The following is a 27,340-nucleotide window of genomic DNA, read 5'->3' on the forward strand; positions in this document are numbered from 1 at the left end:
GACTCCTTGAAGTCCCTCATTCACAAAGTGAAGAAATCTTGCTCTAGGGGACAGATCGTATCCCTTGACTCAATGATCACAGAAAATCCACCCATCTTAGGCAGTCTTCTATAGTACAGAGGAAGAATCCATGCTGAGAAAAATCATTGTTATGCAATCTGTAGTGAGACCACTTACCCACCTATACCTCTTGAGCTCCATAAAACTTACACACAAAAGCTCTTAGGTAATGGTCATGGGACGCACCACCTTCTCCCTCACCAACCATGAATCTTAATTTTCAGTCCCCTGTGAATTAAGACCTGTAGGAAACCAATCTTGTATTTAATATACAAAGCTATGGCAATTACTGTGTGACTATCAGAAGACTAATTTATCTCAGGTTGAAAGTATAACTTACAACAATTTATAACAACCTTACCCAGAGTGTTAAAAATGGTCTCTTTCTATCATGTAACCTATGGAAGAACATCTTCAGGAATTAAAAATACCCTCCAAAACATATCATGCTTCTTTAAAAATTCATGAATTATATTACTTACATTGAGTTGTGAATCAAAGTGAAAACTAGAATTGAAGTGCATAATTTCTCATGTCAGACAGCTTATATTCTTGATATGTGAATAAAAGGAAAAATAAGATGATGCAGAGCTTTCCTATGACTCTAAAGGAGATTCCAGCAGAGCTAGAGTCAGAACAAATTAAATAATTCTGTCATTATACTCTTTGAGTGTACCTAGGTTAGCAATTTTTCCATGGAAACTTTCTGTTTAGATTTCTATTTTTCACGTAGCCTTACTTTTTGAAGTTACAGTACAGCGTATACTGAATAATTAATATACTATATAGTGTATATTGAATATACTATCTAGTTGAGCTTATGATTTGATTATTTTTATAAGTAATTACATATCATATATATGCAATCCATCCCTTTAAGAATAACATGTGACCCTGATTGTACAAACCATTTACAGAAGACAATTATTTTACAAGGTCTTGGTTATGAAATGATGAGGTGGATTTTGTAAACAAAAATAAAAAGGCAAAGCTTGATCTAATAAACCTGTATTTCAAGGAAGCAACGCAGAGAGAACTAAGTTAGTATTTACTTGTGAGTGTTATGTGTTAAGTACTGCAAGTGAGGTATACTTTACTAATCTGACTCAAGCCAGAACAACAAGCCTACTTTATTCATTTGGTGCTTCTGTTCCATCTAGGAGATATGATAGTTGGGGAACCCAAAAACAGACACTTAACATACAAAGCTTTGAACTCCCTGACATATTCAGCAGAGAGGTCAAAGTTCTGTAGAGATTAAACTTTTCCCATAGAAGGTTCAGGCACGCTGTCAAGGCGGCCAGTATAGGAAGTCTAGTGCAACAGCTGTCCTGCAAATAAATAGAGGACAATATTTTCCAGGGATTTGATATCTTCATCAACGCTTGTCAAGATGGACTTAAGCCCACAGAAGAGCAGTCCTCTGTAACAGTGAATTATTTTTTTCCTCTAGGCTATACATATTTATTCACCCAGACAAGTTTGAGTTTGCAGTACCCCCTGCTGTCTTTGAGAAATCCATGTGTTTTCTGCTGTTCAATATGCTTGAGTTGTCTCACATGCATAGATGACATCAGTCCATTTTCCTGATCTATTCTTTTCACCTATCTTGCCGTAAAAATGGACTTTTTCAGCAGTAAAGCTGCAGTCTTTTTAAAGTGAAGATTAAGTTTGCTATATACAGCTTATTTGCAAATCCACAAAATAGCAATGAAATGTTTCACAGAAAAATGTATGGATCAGCAGTTATCTGCAAAACTTCATGCACAAAAATGGAGCCACATTTAAGCCCCAGCAAAAACTAAAGCAAGTAAAAAACTTGAGACCTGAAGAATTTAAAATGTATGCTAGCATAGAGGCTGAAACCTCCCATGGGCCTTGAATGCTCTGAAAAAGTTATATAGTTTATTTACAGTAAATTAAAGTTTTTGCTTCAGTCATATTGACATTCCTAGATGAAGAAATGAGGGAGGTAAAAGGTACCAGTCTATGAAAACCAGCATAGCCATTCAGCAAATGCTGAAGATCAACAGGACTTAATATATTTACTCAATATATTTATAGTGCAGTGTCCATAATACAGAAGCTCATTCAAAGATACATATGCCACAAGAAATATTCTTAATTTCTTTTAAAACCCTGCCAGGATTTTAGTTTTAACTGGTATTTGCAGTGAAAATATAAAAGGCAAGAATCTATGCTTACAAAATGTTCAAACTGGTATTCTTAGGCCATATTGCAACCCAAACTCCCATGGTTTCCAGCACGAACTACACTTAAGGAACGTGAAGTATACTGAACGTATTATTTCGGCACACATCTCAAATAAAATTCCATAGGCCAGCTTTGCCACTGGAAGGAAAGAGATTTTTGTGAAGGACAATAGTACTTCATGAAAGAACCTTTGGCCAATTAACTTAAAGGATGCCATCACCTGTCTCAGTAACAGACTGACAAAAGTTACTTTGGTAGTTGCCATTCATAACAGGACTTTTAAAAATAACCCCATGCTCTATGTTGTAAAATATTGATCATAATTGTTCATAAATGGTCAGCTTTACTGTACAGAGAAGAATTACAATCTACTTAGCAGTTTTTGAGATTTTTAAAAAACTTTTCAGGAAAAGAAGAGGAGAGTAGGACTGCCTAATTATTCATGCTTAGAATTTGCTTAGAGCAATATATCATGCAACATTAAAACCACAAAATCAGAGAATAATTTAGGTTGGAAGGGGTCTTTGCCTAGAGCAGGTTTCTTACAGCCTTGTCCAGCAAGTTCAGGCACTCTCCAAGGATGGAGATTGTTCACCCTCTCATTCCAGTGTTTGATCACCCTCATGGTAAAAAAGGTTTTCTTCATATCTGATTGGCATTTCCCATGATCTAATTTGTACCTGTGTCACTTTTCCTGTCACTGTACACCACTGAGGGTCTGGTGCTGTATTCTCTGCACCCTCCCACTAGGTGGGTCGCGAGAATAATTAAGATCCCCTCTCAGCTTTCCCTTCTGCAGGCTGAAGAAAACCTCTCCCTGCATATCAAGTGCACCAGTCCCTGATCATCTTGGTTGCCCTTCACTGGACCCACTATAGTATGTCAGTGTCCTTATACTGTAGGGTCCAAAACTCACAGGTAACATGTAAAGGCTATTATATATTCTATAATATACATACTAAATATGCAGATGTATAAAAGCAGAGACAGAGAGGGAAAAGGCAAAAATACTTTGCATTCCAAAGTGGTATTGTCTTTTGATTAGACTTTCATTTTAGGCCCTCATTATTTCTATTCAATTGTTTTCACTATAGATTCAAATTTAATTATGCTTAATTTTCATTTAAATAATTGATTGTATCTGAGGCAAAAAAAAAGTTGCTATCTGTGGGTCTTAAACTACAGGCACATTTAATTCTGGGTGAAAAATCATAACGCTGTAGTTGCTTTTCCCTTTTGAAGGCAGAAAGGTAGAAGCCAAACTCTGAAAACACTCAAATTATTTAAAAAACCATGAAGTGTTTGGGAAATTAGCATTAACCACACCATTATTCTAGAACACACAGAGTGAATGTTCATACAGTCACCACACATAACAAACGAAACCAAAAAACCACCAATGTTCAGTAATGTGGGCTGGCAGTGACAAGCTAGAGCATTCCCCCGTGGAGAGAAGGCCCTTTCTGGAGTTTACTTCCTTCTAAGATAGCATGGCTTCTCGCCTTCGCAGGTCTGTCCAAAGAGCTTGCTTTCAATTTTGTGGTTAATATACTTCCAAGAATTATTATTCCAACTGTGAGGGGGAACTCTTTTCTTAAGTGATATAAATTACCTTGTGCAAAAAGTGGTGAGGACAGTCTTATCCTGGTCCAGGCCAGGCTTATTTCAGTTTGTGTTACATCAACTACTTTAACCAAATGGAGACCAAACCATTTCTAAACCAAATAAAATGCCTTTGTAGAGGTCTGAAACTGCATAACCTAAGTAGAACAGTTTGGGGTGGATATAATACAGGAGGCCAAGTTTTTGTAAAACCTTATACAGTGGAATAAAATTAGAAATGGGGGGAGGGGTTGCATTATGAGGGAAATCACTATTTTGCTCCTTTTTTTTTTTCTTTTTTGCTATTATCATTGTGCTTAGCAATGGATCAGGACATTTAACAATGCCTTTTTGAAAAATTCAAGAAGCTTCCGGAGATTTTATTTGGAGAGACATCTTTTTTCTTTTTTGTTTATCATCCATGCACCACTTCCAATTATTTAAATATTGCAGGTATTTGCAGAGGTACTTGACATACTACTACAAGCATTTTCTGTAAGCAAAACACTGGCTTCTGCATGTTTCATTATTTTACTTCTCTAATGCCTTTTTCTCTTTCTGATCACACTAGTAATGTAGCCTCTGTTAATTTTAGAAGTGAAAGACTTCTAAAGGATACTGCACCTTGCCTGGGTACTTATTAATGCCTGTTCTTGTTAAGTGATTATACAAAGATTGTTTGTACAAAGCTCCACTGGCTTAACTTAAATGGGCTCTTTTTTAAAAAAAAAAAAAAACCAAAACCACCACCACTATGTATTTAGGTCAGTACAAATTCCTGGTTGGAAACGTTTAGATAATCTGAAATCTTTAGCTACATAAACTTTAAATACTTTACTGAAAAAAGCAGTGTCAATAAAAAACTTGTGCTAAAATTAAAAAAGTTGATTTTAAGAAACCCAGTTGCATTTCTGAGTAAATCGGGCCTGGCAAATTCCCCCCACCTGTTTTTATTTTCAGAGAAGGAAGCACGTCGTCTCACTACTAGAGTTGTACAGCTATAACCAATCGCTCCATGAGCGTGCAACCTGATTGCTTTTCTTTTGTTTCAGATGGAATTGAAAGGAACAGCTTCAGCTGCAGATGAACTAAATTCCCGTTTGCAGAGATTTAGTGATTTCTGCTTCTTCTTTAAGGGTTTGCAATCTTGCTGAAGAAATTTTTTAAATACTAAAAGAAAAAAATAGGTTCTCAGAGATACAATAACTAAGGTGTGCTTCATCTGTATTAGGCAACACATAAACCTAACTCAACAAAATACATTTGTAGTATTTTATACAGATCTGTTAATAATTAGGTATGTTGTAAGTTTTACCCCTATGCTTTTTGCTATATAGAACCACTGCATCATTTTTTTTCAAGTTCTCCTAGCCTCTGACATTACTGAGGCCTTCTCACAGCATTAGCCCTTGACTCTCCTGTTAGCACACTGAGAAGGCACAAGGCACTGATCTGCAGTCCAGAATTACAAAATACAATCTCCTCTCCCTGTTAGGTTAAACGGCAGTTTCATCCTTGGAACACCATGCTGTCAGAAAACCTGGTGCTCCACTAAACAAGCAGACCTATCAAAACCCTATCACAAATAATGTAAACATATGTGTGTGTGCATATTTTTACACGTATATATGTATATGCATATATGTATACATATATATAAAAGAATGTATGTGTCTGTGTATAAAAACAATATAAACCCCCTTTGTGAACAGTTCCCAGAATCCCAAACATCAAATCTTTGCTCAAACAGCACTCAGCTGCTACAAGCAAAGGAGTAAAGTAGTCCTGAAACAGAATAAGCTTGGTCTACTACAAACCAGGGAAAGAAGATCCAATGGCCCAGGGTTCTACAGAAAACTGACTTGTCACTACTCTTTCCTTAGACCATTCACTCTCAACCTACTTTAAATTTAGGGATGCCAGAGAATCCTTGTGCTGCTTCTAATGAGTCCACAAAAAAACCCCAAGGTCTTTGTTTGTGCCTCTGTTAAAAAAGCTTTAAGGGATCTACAAACACTAAAAAATTACGGGTTTAAGCCAGACACCTCAGCTGGCCTCAGGTGCATTAGTGTACCATAGAGTTGACTCGGCTAATTAGAACTATGGTCACTTACAGTTTCACAGTTCACAACCAAGAGCTAAAAATGAGTCCGGAAACCTGAAGGAGAACAGTGTAGACCATAAGGAAGACTTACAATATAGCTGGGAAAGAGATGATGCTTAATAAGCAAACCACCCATTTTTTCTGCAGTGGCTCCAGTTTGTTTGAGAAAGTTTTCTAACAGACTAGTCTACAGGAAAATAACCAACATGTATAATGTTACAAAACTGCACTATCCTACTGATTTACAATACCTTCACAATCTTCTTTGTACTAGTTGTCAGCTTCCCTTTGCACTGGGTCTTCTGTCCCACGAGTTCATATCTCAAGATGGAATGAGATTGATCACATCCACCCAACCCCTCACTCCCCCGCCCCCCCCAAAAAAGTATGGCCTTGCCATCCTTGAACAGGCAGCTTCTATCCCTGCTGACAAGAGAGGAAAGAATGAGCAGCTACGCATCTAGCAGGGTAGTCCAAGACTTCCTGAAATCAATGAGACAGAAAACCATCATTATTTCTTCCAGTTGTTGTACCATGTTGCTCTTGCTTTGATGAAGTCACAACTGGTGGCTCTCATATGCATTAAATGAGGGGAAACAGCAGGTACTGTATGGAACTCAGTGAGGCGACAATCTCTGGCCACTGGAAATGCTCAGCAAGATGAGAATACCACCATCCAAAGAGTAACATCCAAGACAAAATCATTTTGTGATCCAAGGCAATAAAGACGCTTAATGCCATCAGCACAGATCTTAACCCATCTCCAGGAGGAGATGCCACTATCTCTTCTGTTCCCCACTCAGCAAACAAAATGATGTGGGTCAGGAAGCACTGTGGCCAAAAGACAGTATGTTAACTGTCCTCATACAGCCTCAAAACTGAAATGGAAAAATGCTAGGTAACATCTGGTAATAAGAAGAGTATTGGGTAACAATTAGCAATCGATTATCAGTAGACAGTAAGGAAATTGTGTGCTTCTTCAAGTTGAGAGTTTATGGTTCTTAAAGAAACATTGACAACTACTGTCACTACAGGACCCAACATTTTTCCATACACTTCCAGAAGTAAAAAGATGAGCCTCAAACAAAAGGAATTAGAAGTGCCCCCAAAATGTCTATTATTCCAGTGAGAAATGCTTGCAATGAGAATGTGGCCCTCTGCACTTCTACTCCTCCCCTGCAAACGAACAGTTCTGACAGAATTAAGCAGCATCACTCACAAAGTAAGAGGCAGTTTTCTTGCAGTGAAGGATATTCAAACAATTTGGATAAGCAATGCTGGTCTGGACTGACTTAACCTGTCCAGCAAAATCAAATCTGCTGATTATGATTATGCAGATGCTGTGGTGAGAACATAAACTTCCCCATTTCTTAAGCATGAGAAGTCTGGCCTGATGAATCCAGAAATAGATTTAGCCTGGAGCGTTCTATGAAATAGACCTCTCACTTGAAAATAGCCTGCACAAGCACAAGTCCACTTTGCAAAATGAAGAGGGGCACTGGAAACATGCTTAAATCAATAATAATGGCAGTTTTCATGGATAGATAGTCCTTAGATTCACTGAAGTCCTTAAAGACAGGTCCTTAAAACTCACTACCATGTTAAATGCTCCCACCTGGAACTTAAACAGCGGTGAGTAAAATAAAGGCCATTTTCTTCCACTTGACCAAACCGTCTACATTTTTTGTAGACCAATAAACTGCCCTTTTTCCTGGTTTTGATTTGTCCTGGCCTATTAAGACAATACACAGCAGTTAAATACTGTCACCTACACTAGCCTCCTGTGGTCCTCCAGAGATCATTATTTTTATGCTCAGATGCACCGCTGGGAGGTGGGGGAATACAGCGTGCAGACCCTTCTCTGGGCTCATCACCATCATTTCACCAAAGAAATCATGCTCTCAATAATTGGGTTGAGCCACCATCATAAACCTTCTGCAACATTAAAGGTGCACAAGACAGCCAGTGCAGAATCAGGGATATTGCCTGAGTACTAATAGTCCTTTCAATATGCTTATCAAAAAAACCAACATCCCAGAGGAGGGAGGAAAAAGTATTTGGCTTCTGCTTTTCCAGACAGCAGAAAAAAAAAGAAAATCAGAACCAAACCAAAGTGAATCATAAAGTCCCCACTGCCAATTTTGATAGTTTGACACTGCAGATCAGAGGGAAGAACTGTACTCAGAAACCATCATTAATGCTGCAAAGCAATTGTGAACTGCATGTAAACCCATGAAGGTGTGGAACCCCTCCGACCTCAGCTGGGGTTAGTTAATGGACGGGGAAAGGAATCCATCTGCTTTCTATGATCGGGGCCTAAATCAGCAGTAGAAAACGTGCAGTGTGAATGTTAGGGTACGGATAGAGTTCCACATCACAGTCTGCTCTACTCTTGTCTCTGAAATCCTACCCCAAACGAAAGCTCCAACAACTTTTACAGATCTATGATCATTTACTTCAGCTGAAAGAGCCCTTCTAATCTAAGTTGAAAGATTTGATTATTCTTTTATCCATATAAAAATTACTGTGACAATGCTCAAAGGACAAAGCCAAGCAGCAACATCTGACTGCTAATCCAGTGAGAAGACAGAAAGAAAATAGTTATATACTAAGAGTTTTTAATTAAATTATATTTTTTCTGAGTTTGTACATCAAAGAATCATCTCAGGTTTAAAACTTAAGAGGCAATATTTGTGTGTATACTTCCAAGACAACACAATGTGGAAATGTTTCTCAAGCTACAGCTAAGCTGGAAATGTGCCACACAAGCCAGTTGAAGGTGAAGTGTGAGCCTGCCAATGCTTGAATACATTTTTACTATCATCATAAGGAGTCATATCAGTTAAACATGTAAGAAGCCTCTAATTCTACTCTTTGATAGATTCACACATCTATATACCCCAAAACTATACAAAATGAAGTACTAAAAATAGAAGTAGAACAAAAAAAATCAACACATGTATGCATTGGTGAACCTTTTTCAGAGAAAAGCTAAGCAGGCTTTCTGTTTATTAACCTTTCCAAGTCTTTTTCTGGTACAATTTTTGTGTTCAAATTATATACTGGAAGATGGATTGGTACAGAGAATGAATTAAGCACAAGTAATCTGAACTCCAAACAAGAGCAAAAAGAAGTGAGTGACCTCTCACAAATAATATCCATTCTCGTTGGACCACATACAGGTGAAATGCAGGGATAAGGATTTTTGTTTCACAATGTCCTTTGATACTTTTGTGGGGATAGCCGTAGTCTAGTTACAATATTAACACACAGCAACTGGAAAAAGAACTGAAGATGTTGCGATTGTTATCTTAGATATACATAAACATATATTATAAAGATACATTTCCATATAAGAGTTTTGTAAGAAAGAAACTGAAAATTAGTAGGGCTTAGTATATAGCTTTTGGGGGTGTTTTTCCTTCTGTAAGATCAAGTATTTCAATTTCCTTGTTTTTTCTTCTGCATAACTGTAGTTTGAAAAAGTTGCTGTTGGACAGTCAGTAGTTTGTTTAGGTTGAAATATGGTGAATTTGTGAGATGCAGATATAAAAGCTGGAAATAAGAAGACACTTTAGCATTCTACCAGTGCTTTATAATACCTTCCTAAAGTACCACTAATTTATCCTCTTTTATTTCATGCCTTTCCTCACTAGGAGCTCCTGGCATCTAACGTAGAAGTGTGTTAGCTTCTTTTGTTTCGTAAGATAACTAAATCAGGAGATGGTCTACAGAGTGAGTAATGTCCAAGTTTGTTTCCAAATACTACATTATGTATAGGCATTTTTGTTTGTTTGTTTATAAAGCAGACCCATGACTTTCCCAGACTATGATGAGTAGTTTTTTGTTTATGTAAAGCAGGAGCTTCTGCAGCTGTTTACAGATGATATTCTCCAAAGTGCTGAATACCTAAAATCACACTGAAGCCAGTGGGTATACACCAGTCAGAACGTACACAAAATGAGTGGGGGTTTCAAGTAATTGTGTATCTTGCAGCTTGCAACTCTTATACATTGCTGTACTGGTGAGGAAAAGGATAAATTTTGTGGAAACATGCCAACTTTTTTTTTTTTTTTAGTGTAAGATTTATGACGTAATACATACTGAAAGGTATCAGAAGAACACCTTCAGCCCTCACAACTGTGTATTCCTCTGAAGGAAACAAGGGAGCTTTTGGATCATCTTGGCACTTCTCTTCAGTGGGCATTCATATTTTCTATGATACAGAGTTGCACCCCTTGCCTAGAATGGCAGACAGCAAATAGCATCTTCCTGGAAGCGTTAGATCCCCAGTCTTGACCATCTGTCATTTCCCATGTTTCTCATACTTTCTCTCCTTTCCTTTCTATTTTTTACTTTCTATATTTTTACTACACTGGCGAGTTTCCTCCTTTGGGATTTTTTTGCACGACACTATTATAATTTTCCACCGTAGTGTTTCTGAGATTTTTCTTGTTACTCTTCTTTTCCTGTTCAATAGCTACTTCCAATGATACAATGTATTTGTGGATTTGAACAGGTGATTCAAGTAAACCATGTGCGGCAATCTGCCCAGTGGAGGCCACAGTATCTTCATAGGACCTCAGCGGCTACTGGAGAACTCCATACATTTTCACTAGCTGATGTTCTTCTGTTCTTTCATACAGGATTGTAGTGGTCATATTCAGTCCTCACAATCCATGTGATGATAATAGGCATGTTATTTGTATCTCTAATTTAAGCTGTCACAAGAAATACACGTTTCTTTGACAAACTACCCTTGGTGGTGATTGCAAGTGATGTGCAATATTTATGCAGCTGAGCTTCTGATAGTTCATTGGCCATGGAAGATCATGAGAGCTTTACTAAGATGCGGGTTTCTTTCCTTTGCAAACAAATCTTATTCTGAACTGTGGATCTCCTTTCTAATGATGTCAGACTCCACAGTCAATGATTGCCAACCCTCCTGTTAACAAAGTTACCGGATTTCCTTTCCTTAGAGATTGAAAACCATCCCTAGTGCTGTAAATTAACTTTATGCCAAAGCAGCCTTCTCCCTAACCTAGTTTAAGAATGTGAGAAAGGCACGTCTTTTAAGAACAGGAAGAATCCCCTGTGTAATTGCCTGCTTGAACACTAGGGATTCTCTGACCCTACATACTATTTAGCAAGTGGATTTTTGCTGGCGTCTATGCCTCAGTGCAGAATTCTCCCTGTCACTGGTATTCTTGGCTCAGTGAAGAATTTTTAAATGGGAAATGCTCAGGCTAAACAGAAGAGAGTCTGTTCTAAATTTGCAGGCTCTAAAATACACAGCTCCCTGTGACTAGGAAATCCAGAAACGAAGGACCTGGATTTTCCTAGATAAATTTTGATTTGGGGCAGAGGAATAGGCGAATAGGAAGGAAAACATAAGATGGCATGAAACCACATGGGACTTGTGTACCACGTCTTTGCACTCCAGATCACTGATGCAAGTTAGAGTTGCCTTAGGATTGCTTTAAATCACCCTGTAACTACAGCATCCTAAATGATCTTTGAGGTCAGAGGATGAGAGTCGACACTCTGTCATTTGTGATGACACTTCTACTCCAAACAAAGAAAACTAGGAAGTGCTCATTCTAATTTATGATTTATTTTTGTGAGAATGATGCTATAATCTCGATGCATTTTGGAATTAATTTACCTTTAATTTACTTAATTCTTATGTCAGTAGATGCCATGAAATCTGCTTACAAGTTGGGTACACCATTTATGAAGTGAAAGTGGAAAAGGCAAAAATTTCAGAATGACATAGGCTTCTGCATTTTTCAGATGCTGTAAAAGCTATTAAACTGAAAGTTTCACTCTAGTATTCATCTTTATTAAAGAACAAGTTTACCTTTCATTGAGATAAACTTACAAATTTGAGTTATTTCTCTAGCCAGTTATTTTTAAAACCATATGTTAATTACCTCCAAACGTCTGAACGAAACAACATGAAGGGTTTTAGTAAAGTATTCCACTATAACCCATAGTAAGAATAGAGTAGGTTATTTAATACCTATATAATTGCGCGTTCTTGCAAGAGACCACTGAAATAGCTTTTATTTTACAATTCCAAGGCAAACTAACACTGTAACAATGGTCTATGCTATAACATCATGTTATCTCCAAATTTCCTGAAGTAATCAAAACAAGAAAATTCCTTTTTCCTAGGCTACAGGTAACTGGAAATACAGAGGCAACTTTGATCTCCTGTTTATCTGAAACTTTGTCCTTCTGAAAATGTGGAAGTCTCTCAGAAAGTTCAACGAAGCAGGATTTCTGTCTATTGTTTTGGGGCATCTGGAACTAGTGGGGAATACAGTGCTTTCCCAGCTTAACATTTTGTTTTTCCATTGCACCCTGAAGCTACACAGTGCACTGCCAAGAGAAAACTAATTCAGCAGTATAAATTAAAAATAGGATTCTCATGACACAAACTGCATAAATATGTTGTACTTGTATAATTATTTTGCAGCAGTGATATGTCTCTGTTATGAAATCTTCCCAAATCGTGCAACATTTCTTATATGGCCAGTATGCTGAAGCAAGTAGAGATAAAATGATTAAAATTGTTATTGAAAAATGAATCAGTAATTTTTTTAGGGGTAGGTGTTGTCAACCATTTCTTTGTAACAGCCAATTATGCTTGGTTTATTTTTTCTTCAGAACAAACATAAGTAGATATTTTCAAGTATGACTTCAATAGTGTAAAAATCAAAACTGTAGTAAGACTGCAATTTTAAAAGGTTTCACAGATTGATGTTATCCTTGTGCAAGAGTCATAAAAATCTTTCATTAACACTCCACTATTATCAATGCAGCTGAAAACAAGTACTTAAACTATGCTTTTAAATAAGACTCTGAAGCAAGTATTGGCTTTTCCTTAGAGGGGTGGTATCTTCAATAAAATTCTTATGACACTCAAAGCACCAAGGGCAGCAACTATCAAGTTTCTCAAATTCAGATGTCTAGCCTTCCAGAGAGTGCTAGGACAGAATAACCAGCTTTTGGGAATCCAGAACAGTAGTTGGTAGCAATCTATCCCCCAAAAAGGCCCAGCAGTTACAGCAGTTAATTACCATAAAATAACTACTAAGTTATTAGTAAAAATTGGTTATTAGAAAGACCAGCAGCCAAAAGTCATTGAAAAAGGTCTAATAGCCAGACCACCCAAGGAGATAAGGGATCTAAGACCATAAACCCATCAGTTTAAGGAAGAAATGAATTTAAATTACTCTAAACACATTTCTCACTTTATCAAAACGGACTTAAAATGATGCACAAAGATATGAAGAACAGATGTAGTCCTAACATACGCATTTGTAAGCAGGTAATCAGATGATCTAGAAATCTTCTCAGTTAATCAGCTCTTAGCCTTGTACAGAGGTCTGAATAGCAGCACATCCTTCCTCTTTCACACAGTCCTGCTCTCAGTTGTGCCTAACAGTCTGCTTAAGCTGAAATAATTGTTAAACCAAGACTCTTAGGGGTCTTCAAAATAACTTCTTCTAAAACAAATAAAACAGGGCTTACCAGCCATTTGTGCTTTTTCTCAGCTCCATTTATTTGAAGTATCCTTTAAGATAGCTATTACCACCTCTGAAAGGGATCTGCTCAGCAATTAGCCCTGGCTTGACAAATCACTTTGGTCTAATTTCCATTTATTTCTCCCACAGAGCAAAAGACAGGGGCAACTACTGAGCACTTTGGCAGTGTGTCATATGGATACCCTTGTTCTCTATCCCAGTAAAGCTTGAATAAGAAAATGATCATTTATAATAAAGAACTTCCAAATATATTTGATCAGGTAAGCTACTGATAAGAAGTTTGATAAAATTACTTCATCTCCCAGATATTTGAGGAAAGAACAAGTACAGGGGGAAGAGCACGTGTTCCTTCTACAAACACCACTTATTATCAGGACATAATGTATTTTGCCTGTAATAACCAGATGGTAACACAACAATGGTGAATCAGGGACGCTATGAGTTGTTTGGGGCATTCTTCACTGGGTTTGTTCATGCCCATCTGTGATGTGCCTGGTCCCTTGCCTTGACACCGAAACCAGGGGCAGAAGGCCCTTACGTAAACTGGGAAGAAATCCCTCCTGATTCTACGGAAGGAAAAAAACCCGTTCCAAGTGCTTAAATCATAGGGGAAAAAATGTGAAGTGGTTTAACTAACCTAACTTCTAGTGAAGCCATCAAAGCTGAGTATCTACAAAATCAGGCCCCTCAGAGTCGGAGAAATAATTTCATCAAAAGATACTGACCTGAATCCTTACCCTATGGGATACTAAGTAACTCCTGACTCTCAAGCTCTTCCTGATGGCTGCAAGTTAAGTGCTCTCCTGAGTTCAAAAGGTCTCAAAAACCCAGAGAATTTAGCAAACAATGAATGAAAAGAGACCTGCAGCTAACTGAACAAGTTCACATGTCAGACAGCAATCATTACATTGTCTATTGCTAGCAGGTGGTTAACCACCAATGTTTATTACTTCACAGCTACAAAACCACTTTGATTTCTCTGTAGGTGACCAGTGTTCTTTGTTAACAGCTATTAGAAGTTATTGCTATCAACCCAATGTCCATCACAGTTTTGTTTCATAACAAATAGACTAAAATACACATCTGTTGACCTTGACAGATCAGCTACACGAAATTCTTAATACTCATTCTGATTATTCTCAATTTCCTGCCTTATAAATTTTCTATTTGAATTATGCCAGTGATCAACACCCAGACAGTGCCTACTCATATGCAAACAAAAATGTAAAATCTACAGTCCTGATATTGTTTACAGTGCTGAGGATTCATGCTTACCAAAACCACTATAGGTTTAAAAAGGCCTATGTGTTTGACCATGCAAATTAGTCTCCAAAACTGCAACTTATTACAGAAGATGCTTACCTTACCATTTTACTCCTCCACTCATTATTTATTGCTTTATGTCTTGATCACAGGGACACTTGCATGTACGTGATTTTTGTGGCATTGTTCACGACAGCAGCTTGGGTGGCATGAGTTTCCAGGATCATGGCCTTAAGCAGGAACAACTCCTCCTTTGCTGAGTCAACTCATAGTGAGAAAGTTCCTTTGATAAAATCAGAAAGACAGTGGAGAAATTAGAAGAACAGTAAACTGTGAAGTAGCTATGCTTGAAACAGGTGGATCAAATAGCAGATGTCTGATACCAAACCTTTACGTATTATTCAAAAGAATTACACGTTTTCATGAAATGGGTAACAGCAGCAGTTCCCCAAACCTCTAGAGTACAGGTCAACCACAGTCAACCTTGAAAATGTACGTACTATGGACTACCATGTGTCCACATTACCTTTTTTTTTTTTTTAAGCGCAAAATCTACATCATCATTATTGCTCTGTGGTTCAGCGTCTCATGGATATCCAAACTCTATTTACAAACTCTAGCTCTATGTGTTGAAGAGAAGGCTTCTACACATGATATTTTTCTGGAAAATAGAGTTTGTGCTTGTTTTGTTTTCCTCGATATAAACTAAATGGAGTGGATCAAGAAAAACATTGAATGAAGGCAAAACATCGGAAAAATATTAAAGTGAATGTGTAAGAAAATGACAAAAATAATGTCCAAGATAAAGCTTGTTCTCTCACCATGAATGAATAGGTTCTCTGATATACAGGACACCAGGAAGTAGCTCCAAGACTTTTCATGCTTTAAGCAAATAGGCAAGTACTCATCTTTCCCTTCACTAACCACCTTGCTGTGGTTTTGGGCTTTGCTATTCTCTGGCTCCCGCAGCACTGCCAGGAGCATCCCCCCTGCACTGTAGCTAATAGAACAGGCAAGGGCTCTGCTTACTCTTAAGCACATGCTTACTTTTACAGAGATGAGAACAGCCTGGGACTGTTACCCATCAGCAGGATCAGTGGACTCACGACTGTACCATTAAGAGAGCCTTATGCAGATTTTGAGGATTTTTTGTCACACTTTTGCTCAAAATCATTAATAACACTGCAGAACCGTATAAATATGAGGAAAAAAAGAGAGGATTATAAAACAGAAGTGGGAAAAAAAAAGCCTCCCTGACAAGCAATTTCTTTTTTTTTTTCCCCCTTTTAATTTTAAATAAAGCTGTCTGTGAATTTGAGCCTAGGGAGACCTTCATTAAAATCAATTAATCAGTCAGGCTCTCTGCTGAATAGCTTTCTGGAGACAAGAAGTCAAAACAGGGTTTGGGAGCGAGGTGCGAGTGACTTCTGCAAACTCTCCCCTCAGGGCCGCAGCCTCACACCCCTGCCCCGCCTAAACGGGCATGTCGGCGGCCGCCGGGCGAAGGCGGGAAGGACCCGGCCCGCGGGCTGGAACCGGCTGCTCGGGGGGGCCGGAGCCCACCTAGCGGCGGGCGGGAAGACCCCGCTGCCCCCGAGGCCTGGCCGGCCGCAGGGCGCGCAGGTGCCCCGGGCCTCCGGCTCGTCAGCGGGCAGGTGAGGGCTGTGTCTGGCGGCCTCCGCTCCCCTCAGGGAAGGGGCGGCCGCCCCTCGGTTTGGCGGCCTCGGCGGGGACTGGTTGCTTCCCGCAGGGCGGCGGAGGTGACGGCCGCGTCAGGAGCCAGCCCGCCGGCCCCAGCACCTACCCCGGGAGCGGCTCCCCTCGCCTCGCCGGCCACTGCAGCAGCCCCCCACCCCGCCACCACAGGCTGAGGGGGAAAGTTAGCGGCGGGGCGCGCCCTCCGCCCCTCCCCACCCCCGCTCGGTGCCGGACGGCAGCTTCCGCCGCCCCCGCGGCGAGGAGGCGCGGGTGTCCCCCGGCGGCGGCGGGCGCGGAGGGCGGCCCGGGTGCCCTGCTCCTCCCGCTGCCGGCGGCCGCCGCCGGGGCAGCACAGCTGTTACAGAGCCGCGCTGGTCCCTCCTCCCAGCTGCGGCTGCCTCATCTCCCCCCACCCAGCCCGTCCCTCCCCTCCGCCGCTCCCGACGCTGCTGCTGCCGCCGCCGCCGCCGCGGCCGCCACCTCCTCCTCCTCCCCACCCCCACCCTCTCTCTCGCGCTCCCCATCTCTCTCTCTCCCCGTCCCGTTCCCCCCTGCCCCCGCCTCTCCCCGCCCTGCCGCCACCGGCCCTGGCAGAGCAGGCACCGCAGGGGGATCTCGATGTAACACCATGACAGGCATCGCCGCCGCCTCCTTCTTCTCCAACGCCTGCAGGTTCGGGGGCTGCGGGCTCCACTTCCCAACCCTGGCGGAGCTCATCGAGCACATCGAGGACAACCACATCGGTGAGTGCCCGGCGGGGCCGGGGCAGGGGCCGCGGCAGGGGCAGGCGAGGGCAAGGCAGGGCAGGGCGGGCGGTGGGGGCGCCCCGCAGCGGCGGGCGCGGGGGGCGTGGGGGCCGCGTGTGCGGCGGCGGCGGCGCGGCGTGAGGCGGGGTGGGGGGGGCACAAGGTGCAGCGGGAGCCGGGGCGCGGTGGCGGCCGCCCGGGGAGGGAGGGAGGTCGGTCGGTCGGCGGACGAGGAGCGGCAGGAGCGGTCCTGCAGGCGACGTGGAGCGCTCCTCGGGGAGGCGGCGTGCGGCGCGGCGGCGGCATGGGTGGGTGCGGGGGAGGCGTGCAGCCCGCCGGCCTGGCGAGGGGGAGTTAGTTTGCATTAGCAGGAGGGAGTGCAGAAGCCCGGAGGAGGCGGTGGAGCAGGGAGGAGGACGGGCACAGCACGCCGCCTGCTGCTTCCGCCCCGGCTCTGGCTGTCAGGGCTCCAGGGAGGGAGGGAGGGAGCCGCCGCCGCGGCAGCCATTCCGCTTCCTCCTCCTCCTCCTCCCGCCGCCGCCGCCGCTGCGTCCTGTCAGCGCTGTTGCTAGGTGTGGTGGGGAGGACGGGTCGCGCTCCGGCCGCGCCGGCCGCCGCAGCACTGGAGGCGCCTCTCGGCGGAGCGACGGCGTGAGGGAGGCCGGGGCCGGCGGCGCGGTGGGCGTGGAGGGAGGGCCCGGCGGCGGCGGGCGGGCGGGCGCAGCCCCGCCGGTGCAGCCCCCGGGGCCGGCCGGGCGGGAGGCGAAGGCGGCCGCGCGGGGACGCGCTGCCGTTACCCGCGGAGCCCAGGCCAGGCCACGGCGGGCGAGCCGGGCAGCGCCGCGCTGGATCATCACCTGTAGGCTCCCCGACCCCCCCCCGCCGCCGCCGCCGCCGCCGCGCTACGGCCGCCGCCCCCCGCTCCCCTTAGCTGCCCGTCCCGCCAGGGGCGCGGGGGCGGGGACGCCGCCGGGCCTGCGGGCGGCGGGGCGATGACTCGTCAGTGCCTTCCCGGCGAGGGCGCCTCATGGGCGGCGGGCGGGCGGGAGCGTGCGCAGGGGCCGCCGGGGCCGCCCCTCGGCAGAGCGGGCGGCGCCCAGGGGAGGAGGGGGCGGCGCGGCTCCCGGCCGGCCGCGGGCGCCAACTTTCCCTCTCCCCCTGCGGCGGGACCTGCCTGCCCGCGCCCGGCCGGGCCTGAGGCGTTCCTGGCGTGCGGGAGGGTCCGCCGGCCGGCACCGCGCCGCCCGCCCCGGCTGCGAGGGGAGCGCCTGGGCGCTGCGCCGGGCACGGCACTGCCGCGGGGCCGCCGCCGCCCCGCACCTTGGCGCTCCGGCCTCCGCAGGTGCGCTGCCGCGGCTTCCCCTCCGAGGCGCCTCGGCTTTCTCTTTTTGCTAATAAAATGTAATGCTTAAACCGCCAAAATTTGAGCTACTTCTTTGAAGCAGACCGAGTTTTAAAATCGGGGGGGAGAGGCCGAAGTTTTAAGTGCCCAGGGGCTGGAGACTCCCGTGTTTCACTAGAGATACAAGGAAACGTGCTGCTGCAGCACCGTGCCTTGCAGTTTATTAAGTTTTAATAGGCGGGCCTGAATACCTGAAAAAAATGACTGAAGCTTAAATTGCAAGTGTAATGTTACATTAATGTAATGTTATAGGTCAGCGAGATGAAAGGTGTGGTTCTCATAATTATCACGATGCCTAGTATGAGGTAACAAAACCACACACCGCAAAACTCTGTAATTTATGACTCGACGTGGTGCAGGCATACTGTTGTGATATTGTTGGGGTTTTTGTGGATCTCAGATTCTTAGCTTTTCCTACACAGTGTGCCACGTTACGCCAGTAAAGCTGGGGGGGGGGGGGGAACAGTTTCCCAAAATGAAAGCTCGTAAGTCATCTAGTGTGGCCCTCAACTGGATTATCAGCCTTTAGGTGCCACAGCCCACAAGGTGTCAGAAAAGATACGGTCCAGCCCATGTGGTCTGTGCATTGCTGTTTAATCCCCAGTCACCAGTTCTGAGACTTCTCTGCAGAGAGGAGCTGAAGTACTGTAATTTCTTAATAATTGTGTATTCTACAGCCAGTATTCATTACTTTTTTTTCTCACCTCAAAGTTAAAGTATTACAGATTGAACACACATACATTTAATTGAGTATGTCTTTGCCAAGACTTGCAGGACACACAACTGAAACTTTGCACGTACCGTGTCACACATGCAGCTGATTCAGTACAGGCTGGTGGAGAATGACATAAAGTCACTTATGTTTCATCTTTAATCACCTGAGTGTGATGGTAGGTTAAACTTGACCTGCTTGTGAATACAAGATGCAGCTGTGTTATGTTACTCACCTGTGTCAAATACTGGAGGAATCAGTAGGGAGTTACACTGGTGGCACTGGGTACGGATCTCAGTTCTCAGGTGGAGGCTGAGCTGTATGGTTTGGTGTGTGTGAGGGGGTACTGGCATAGCTGGAAGGATGAGAATCTACAAAAACTCACCAGAGAAGTGTTCAGCCAAAAGGTGGTTAACCTGAATAGGAGCTCATGTCGGAATTACTTTCTGGGTAAGTCTGATGCAAGCAGCATCCAAATTTTGCTGTCATACAGGTCTAGAAATATGTGCTAATTTTTTTGCTTTAAAAATGGACTGTATTTTTTGGCATATAGAGCAAAGAGTAAAATACCATATAAAGATGTATATTGCTTTGGACATTCTGTGTGTGTGCTGCAGGAGTAATGAAAACTTGATTGAGTTAATGTATTCCATTATTAGCTTAAACTGAAGTGGGTGAGTGCTGGGCAGGTGGTGTTACGGTGCAGATAATAAACTTGATGCTGCAAATAACTCCGGTGGGAAGGTGTGTATGGCATGGGCTCTTGATGATCTGGTTGCTGCAGTGCTTCTGCTCTGCCACATTTCACGGGATGGGTTGGTAATCATTCACTTCATCAGTGGAGTGCTGCTAAGAACTTCATCATTTTTCAGAGCCGTATTGTGTCTCTGAAAAAGTGGCAACAAATACTTACCAAGGGATGTTTTTTTGGTCAACCTTGCAAGTAAGGCTCAATATAAGGCAACACTGTTGGGGCATTCTGGGGACAGAACATAATTGGTTTCTTAAGGATTCTGTAGTTGCTCGTCTTACGCATAACATACACTCTTGAATAATCATATGGTAATGAAATAATTCAGTGTACAAGTGTTTTTTTTCTCTTAAATTGTAGTGGCCACCAAAAAGTATCGGTGCGGATAACTTTGGGAGAGTTGTGCCCATTGGATTAAGTATTTAACTCTGAGGTGGTGCTATGCATTATCGGCTGCTTTCTGGGGTTGGTGTTTATGTATTGAAGACTTGGAAGAATTAGGCTAGCTCGGGAGTGGTGCTCTGGTGTCTTCTGTGATGCCCTACTGCAGTGAGACCTTCTGCAGTCTCTTTTAGTCTGTAGCAATACTATCAAACAGTGTATTCACACCTTCTGTGGCTCACAGCTGAAAAGAGACATTGTTATTTAAAACTGCTGATTAGTAAATGCTGCTCTGTGAGCTTTTTCTTCCAGCATGTTGTCCAAGCAACCTAAAATGCTGTTACCTTCTCTGCGAGTGTGCCGAGAAGAGAGGCTGTTTGTTAGGCCATCTCGATGCCTCTTGGTTTTAGCTGTTCTGATCCCTTGTGGGTAGATTGGTTGACTTTTCTGATGTTTCTAGTCTGGGAGCAAAAGGCCTAATTTACTGCTGTTTGCCAGATTCACACTGTAAAATGGAATGGACTTCATCCAGGCAATTCCCCATAGTAGTGTCAAGAGAGGAGAGAAAAAAAAAAAAAAACACACCACAAAACCCTCTAAACCCAAAACCAAAACCCAACCCTGAACTGCTGAGTATTCAGCTGCGCCAACATGGCAAATTTTACTGCATTTCTGCAGTCCTGGCTGTGTCTTCAGCTGTGTGTTAAGAACAGCACCTCTGGTTGCATGGAGTGTTTGTGAAATGGCATTTAAGTTTAAACGTGGTATAAGTAATCTTCTGGGGCATTTTCAGCTGTTCATAGAGGTCCAGGGGGTCACATGCTTTTGATTCTTTGATTTCTGGGTTTTGGGGGGGGCTTCCCCCCACTCCAATTTGATTCTTCCTCAATCTACCCATAGCTGAACTGCATCCTTTAGAGTGTGTGTGTGTGGGGCGAGTAGCTCCTTAAAGCTAGTTGCCAATACAAAGTTTACTCTGATGCTGAAGAGCCAATATTTAAACTGAATCTCTTAATCAGATTTTGGTGACATCAGTTTCTTCATTTTAACTTTTGCTTTGTATTTATAGTTGAAGAATATTTTCAATCACATGTGCAGGTGAGATGGTTGCTTCTATGAGCCACTATGTGTTCACTTGGTTCATGAGTACTGATACGCCATGTGCATCTGTGTAGCTGTAAGGCTGTTGTGAGCAGTCCTGCTTCTCATGAGATTCGTCGAGCATTTGAGGAAATGGATGTGAATGATATGAGTATCGGAACATACAGTGGTGGACCCAGAGATGGAAAAGTGGGTAGGGAGAGATACAAAAGGTAAATCTGAAGACGCTGCTATGTTAGTGGAAATAGAGTTTGTTAATGGTATTGCACTGAAACTGCTAGAAGAATTTGAAGGGAAAAAAACCCCCAAACCATCTGCTTGTACAGTAATTGTACAAACTGAGATGATCTACTGTTGCTGAGTATCTCATCATAACTTTGTAAGAATTCCCAGTGTTGGATAGCTTCCAGCGAGGTATTTGTGTAGTATTGGTGTTGGAACTGGGAGCTGTGATGCTTCTCGTCAAAGTTGACTTGATTCCCAAATATTAGGATGGGTCCTGCAACAAAACAGTACTTGCTTGTAGGAGCAGAGGCAGCTGCTTTTCTAAGTGGTAGGATTAGCGGAAAAATAAAACTTCTTCAATAGAAGAATAGTTGCAGAAGACAGACCAAATGAAATACTACCCATCGGGAAAGTTCAGGTCGTATCGAGCAGGAAGGAGGCTTATGAAATTCTGTGTTTGATGGTAACTTTGACATTTGCTACCCTTCAGTGCCTTCAATTCTTATTTAATAGTAGACAGTCAAGGGGCCAGGCCGCACAGCAAAGAGCTCAAGTGGTTTAATAATCCATTGCTGAATGCATGCAGGTTGCTTAAAGTTGGCCCTTTCAGTATTTTCTCGGTGATGCTAGTAACCCTTGTGCCGTGTCCTTGCTTTGATAGTAAAAGGTGTTGAATTTACAGGCTGGCTGTGAGCATATGCAAAAATGGCATTTGGTGTTGCTAACAAGCGTGCCTCGCTCCCCTCTCCTGTGTTGCCCAAACTTCCACCAGCAGCACGTTGGATAAAGTGCAGGATGACGTAGATCACAATTCTATATTGGAGCCCACAGTATGTTGTGTAAAACAAATATAAAAAAAATGCAACCCTTTTATGTTGCCAAAGGTGAGGATGAGGGGCTACACACCAGCATTTACGGTCTGCCCAGCAAACTTAAGTCTGTGTGAAAGGTGTTGTTTGCTTGAAGCTGAGCCCTTCAGGAGAGTGTGAATCTTGTTTAAGTGGTTACTGTCATGTAACTTTCTTTTAGCGTTTGCTCAATGTGTAATTTAACATGAGACTGGCTGTTTTAATTGAAGAGGTGATAGATCCTAACCCAAGGCTTTTTACACTGGGAATGATGTGGCAAGTAGGTGTATGGCGTGCTTTGTTCCGTGTCTGGAAATGGGAGGGCGGACCCGAGCTCAGTTGCCAGTAATGCACATGAACGCGTGGCCTTGCAAAATAAATGAACAGTTACATGTGTTTACCTCAGCAGTGGTACTAATTATGTTCATGGAAAGCAGCTTTCTGCATTTCTGGTTACATTTATCTGAAGTTCATCCACAGTACTTTTACATCTGCGACTTTTGTTATTTATTGAAAATGCATTTCAGAGTCATGTGGAAGGATGTATGTTCCAAGGGTGTTAGTTACTCGCTTTGCAAGTTCATCTTGTGAGAAAGGCTCTTCTATTTCAGGAAGGCTTTCCCATCAAATAGTCTTTTTTGACTAACAGTTCCAATCGGCACTTTTTTCCCCCGCTTGTAATCTCGAGCAGAGCAGGTTTTTGGATTATTTTCCAGTTCCAAGTGTGGTTTCCTTTGCTCTTCAGTTTTGAATTTAAATTGTGGTAAAATATAAGTGCAACATTTATAAAAACATTCTAGGTTATATTAATCGTATGATGGTAAATGGAATTGCCATTAAACTTTAACTAAAACACGATTTTTGATACTTCTGTGAAGTGAAATCTGTTCTTGTTCTGAGGTCACCAAGTACATCGAGGCTAAGGCATGAAGTATTTTAATGGCATAAAGCTTGAGTGGTGTATTTTCTAGGAAGAAAGTGCTGAAAACAAAATCTGTGAACATGCTGCAAACTGTTTTTTCCTTTATAAGAGTGAAGGCCTCACATAAAGCTAGTAGGGATCTTTCCTTTTTCCTTCCCCGGCTTGAGTAGCTTTGGGTGAGGCCCATTGCAGGGCTGCATCCCTACCACTGGCAGAGATTGCAACTCCTGTGCACCAACAGGCCTACAGAGATACAAGTCAGAAAAACTAAAAAACCATCAGGTAACTTGTGGCAGAAGGTTTATACTTCACTTGTGCGGGGCATACTCACCTTTGTGGGGGAAACTTATAGTGATGATAATTATCATGTGTATTCTTCTGGGCGTGAGAGGATGTTTTCGTAGCTAACCTGCAGTCCATACGAGAATTGTAAAATAATTAGGTGGCCGCCAGTCAGATAATCTTTTTTTCACTTCGTTATTTCATGGGGAATGTGAAAAGACCAGGAATTGTATAAGTAAAAATAATTTGAGGAAGAGGTGATGCTGGGAGACGAAGGAACAGATCTGTTCAGTCTGTAGACTTATCTTACCTACTGTTCCTTCCTCTTATGTAATATAATGCAAGTACAAACAAGTAATCAGAAATATTTTGTGTCAAGCTGCAGAACACTTTAATGCAAAAGAAATAAACAGTGAAGGCCAGCTGCTTCCAGTGTACTCTTTATGTTGCTCCTGAGTGTGCTTTTTTTGTTTGTTTATAGATATTTTTTTTGAATATGCTTTTTTTCACTGGGAATTAGTTTTATTTGTCTCTAGTAAGCAACGGTAATTCAAAATTTGGATGATAAATGTCTAAGTAAATAGCGGCTATATACACTTTGTGAAAGGCAGAGACAGAAATTTTAGTGTTAATTTGAAACAGTGGCAATTAGAGAATTGATTTGATAAATCAGCTGTGTTTAACAAAAAAAAAAAAGTCCTTGGTTTTGAGGGACTGTCTCAGTGAATAATTTCACAATTAAAATTAAACCACCAATTCCTGTTACTCAGTGTCTAATTCTATCTTGGGACTTTTGGAAATGCTTTCAGGGGACTAGATGTGATTTATTACACTTTTCTTTAGTAAAGAGAGGCTGGAGCAATATTCTGATCTGTAGAAGTATTATTCCAGTTTATGGTTGAATTATTTTTCTTTGCTATTACTATTTGTGTTCTTACCCGGAATTCTTAGGAGGCTCCTTCTTAACTTTGTGCCATAATAAACAAGGGGAATGGGTTTCTTCACCAGGGATGCTGATGACACCGTGGTGCTGTTGGTGTCTCTGATGAGTGCCCAGGATGGAGTGTGTTACTACTGTGCAGTTTCATTTAAGATACTGTAATTCATTGAAGAATTAATTTGACTTAAGTACAGGTGTTAGTTATATCTTTTTGATGTTCCAACTTGTGTTAAAAAGGATGGAGTAGACATAAAAGAAATTTAGCAGTTTAAGGGGAAAAATTGAGTGGATTTTGAAGCCAGGCTAGTCAGTTCTCTATGGCCAAAAAGATTAGAACTCAATTGTGCATGAATTTGGAAGCATTTCTTCTGATTTTGGGAAAGATTTCACTGCATGCTAATAGAGGCCATCTTATTTTTTAAGTTTTCTGTGAAAAGCGGAGTGCTTTCATTTTGACATGTTGGTGTTGCTGAAACTGCTCCAACAAAATGATTTTATTTTTTTTTTTAAATTTATGAAATATTTGGACACTTCTGAGATTTCCCTCTCCCCTCCCCCCATTTTCTTTTCTTTTTCCCCCACCCAAGACCTCTTTGTCAAACTTAAGTTGCAAATGTTTCTGTTCCTTCTGGAAATTAATTTTTTCCCCCAGCTTATTTTAACAGATAGTAAAAATTCTTTGACTAAAAATTGAACTGCTGAATATCCAGGTATGCTGTGGAAAGGAGAAATAGTTGTAAAGTATCACATCTTCAGTACTGTAGTCACCATCTTACTTTCTGGGAATTACCCCAATAGAAGCAAGTGGAACTGTAACCCAGAAACCGGGAGGTGGGTTAAGGATTTAAGACGCAAGAGATCATGCTACATAAGATTGGCATGGGCCCATGAATGTGGACCGAGCCCATCATGTGGTAGATGACAGTGGCATTCAGTGAATAACACTATGCCATTATTTCAGTTATTTTGATGCGGTCCTGCTGTGTATCATCAGAGTGTGTGTGTGTGTATTAGCGTTATGGGAGTGACCTCACAATGCATTTAAAGCCTTCATGTAGGTATGAGATGCTTGACGGCAGGTGAAAGCTGCACACCGAATTACTGCGGTCTACCCTTGCTTACTTTGTCTTCAGATCAAAGGACTGATGTCAATCCAAGTGACAAACTTGTAGGGAAACCCTGACAGTTCATATGTTTTTTCTAGCAATCTGTTGAAGTGTTGCAACTTCCCTACTTGCTGTTCAGTAGAGAAGTGTCTGCTGCCTCACAGGCATCATTGATGGTTGTACTGGGTTAAACTGGGTGATGTAAGAGTTGTTAAGGTCCCAGTTTTGATGGGGGGTGGGGGGGAGTGAACCACTCTTATCTCTCTCAGTTTGTGGCCAGGGAGCTGGTTTATCCTGTTTAGCTCTTGGGATGCCTGCAGAGCCTTCCTACTGAGGCATCAAGTCTTCATTATCTGACCATATATTTTTTTTTTTAATAGAGGGAGGGGAAAGATAAGTGGAATTCTAAGGAAAACCCCAAATAACTGCTTTTTCCCATAAATTTGTTTGGGCCATACTGCAAGAGCTTCCTGACTCACTCAATGAGTATGCTAATGTGAAAAAGATGAATTTGTGGAAGAGGAGCAAAAAATCTCCACAGCAGGAACAGCAGAGAAAGGGGAAGAGGCTCAGGAGTATGCTGCTTCGTGCGCCCGGGCTGGCAGTTACTCATCCAAATGTGGAGTACCATGGATGTGGCAGGGTGGACCAGGCGTTGACAACTTCATTGACAGTAACAAAGCCACTAAAGATTGCTTAGAACTACTATGATATTTGGAAGGAAAAGGGAAAGCTGAAAGATGTTTACAATAAAATCCTATGGTTGCACAGCCTTCCAGGGAGGAACTAGGAAGATCTGGGGTCCTTTACTATAGTTGTAAGTGCTCTGTGCTCCTGGGAGGACATGGGGCAAGGTAGTAGTGTGATGATTGTGGAGGGTGGGAAGATAATGTTATGTAGGGGGGTTTTTTGTGTGCACTTTCATTTCACATGACTATGGTAGGGGGTCTTCCTTATCCCAGGCTCAGTGTAAGCACTTGCTATGCTTCAGAGAAACTTTCTAGCTGTGTTGTAGGACTCTTGCCACGCAGCCCTAGCATTGCTAATAATTGCATTTTCCTTACACTTCTGAAAATCTCTTAAATTGATTACGTACTCCTGAAGTATGTAAATGCTCTTTCAGATGCGAAATGCTGGCACTATAGCTGTTATCAGTCCTTGTGATTTATCTTCAGCAGCCCTGCTTAACAGTGGTTCCAGATTTTGGTCTCAGTCCTAGGGCAGCTATCCAGGGAGTTAGCTACCTGTACCTGTCTTCTTCTTGTTTCAGCTATCCAGAATAACCCCTTTCTTGCTGGCAAGTTTTTTGAGAGGGTGCAAGAACCTGCCTTCAGAACAGATCAAATACCCCGTCTTTGCTGACAGTTACCTTGGGGCAATTACCTGGGGTTCTTGCTAGACCCGATTCAGTGAGGAGATAAAGTCTATGT

The 27,340-nt window shown here is 42.5% G+C and overlaps 1 protein-coding gene and 1 long non-coding RNA gene across 2 annotated transcripts in view; one reads left to right on the forward strand and one right to left on the reverse strand.

Annotated features, from left to right (window-relative positions):
• Positions 1-8,942: 8,942 nt before the first annotated feature.
• On the reverse strand, positions 8,943-16,641 carry LOC119147801. Its single transcript, XR_005104155.1, has 2 exons — positions 14,896-16,641; positions 8,943-9,535 (listed from the first exon to the last, which is right to left on the reverse strand). It is a non-coding gene; the product is annotated as an uncharacterized LOC119147801 (long non-coding RNA).
• Positions 16,642-17,000: 359 nt separating this feature from the next.
• Positions 17,001-27,340, forward strand: part of JAZF1 (JAZF zinc finger 1) — a 195,055-nt gene continuing 184,715 nt past the window's right edge. Inside the window, exon 1 of the mRNA XM_037387217.1 lies at positions 17,001-17,237. Coding sequence (XP_037243114.1) covers positions 17,123-17,237 — 115 coding nt within the window. The 5' untranslated portion in view covers positions 17,001-17,122. The remainder of the gene's footprint in view (positions 17,238-27,340) is intronic.

Source organism: Falco rusticolus, chromosome 4 (assembly GCF_015220075.1).
Source record: "Falco rusticolus isolate bFalRus1 chromosome 4, bFalRus1.pri, whole genome shotgun sequence".
In the NCBI taxonomy this organism is placed as follows: Eukaryota; Metazoa; Chordata; class Aves; order Falconiformes; family Falconidae; genus Falco; species Falco rusticolus.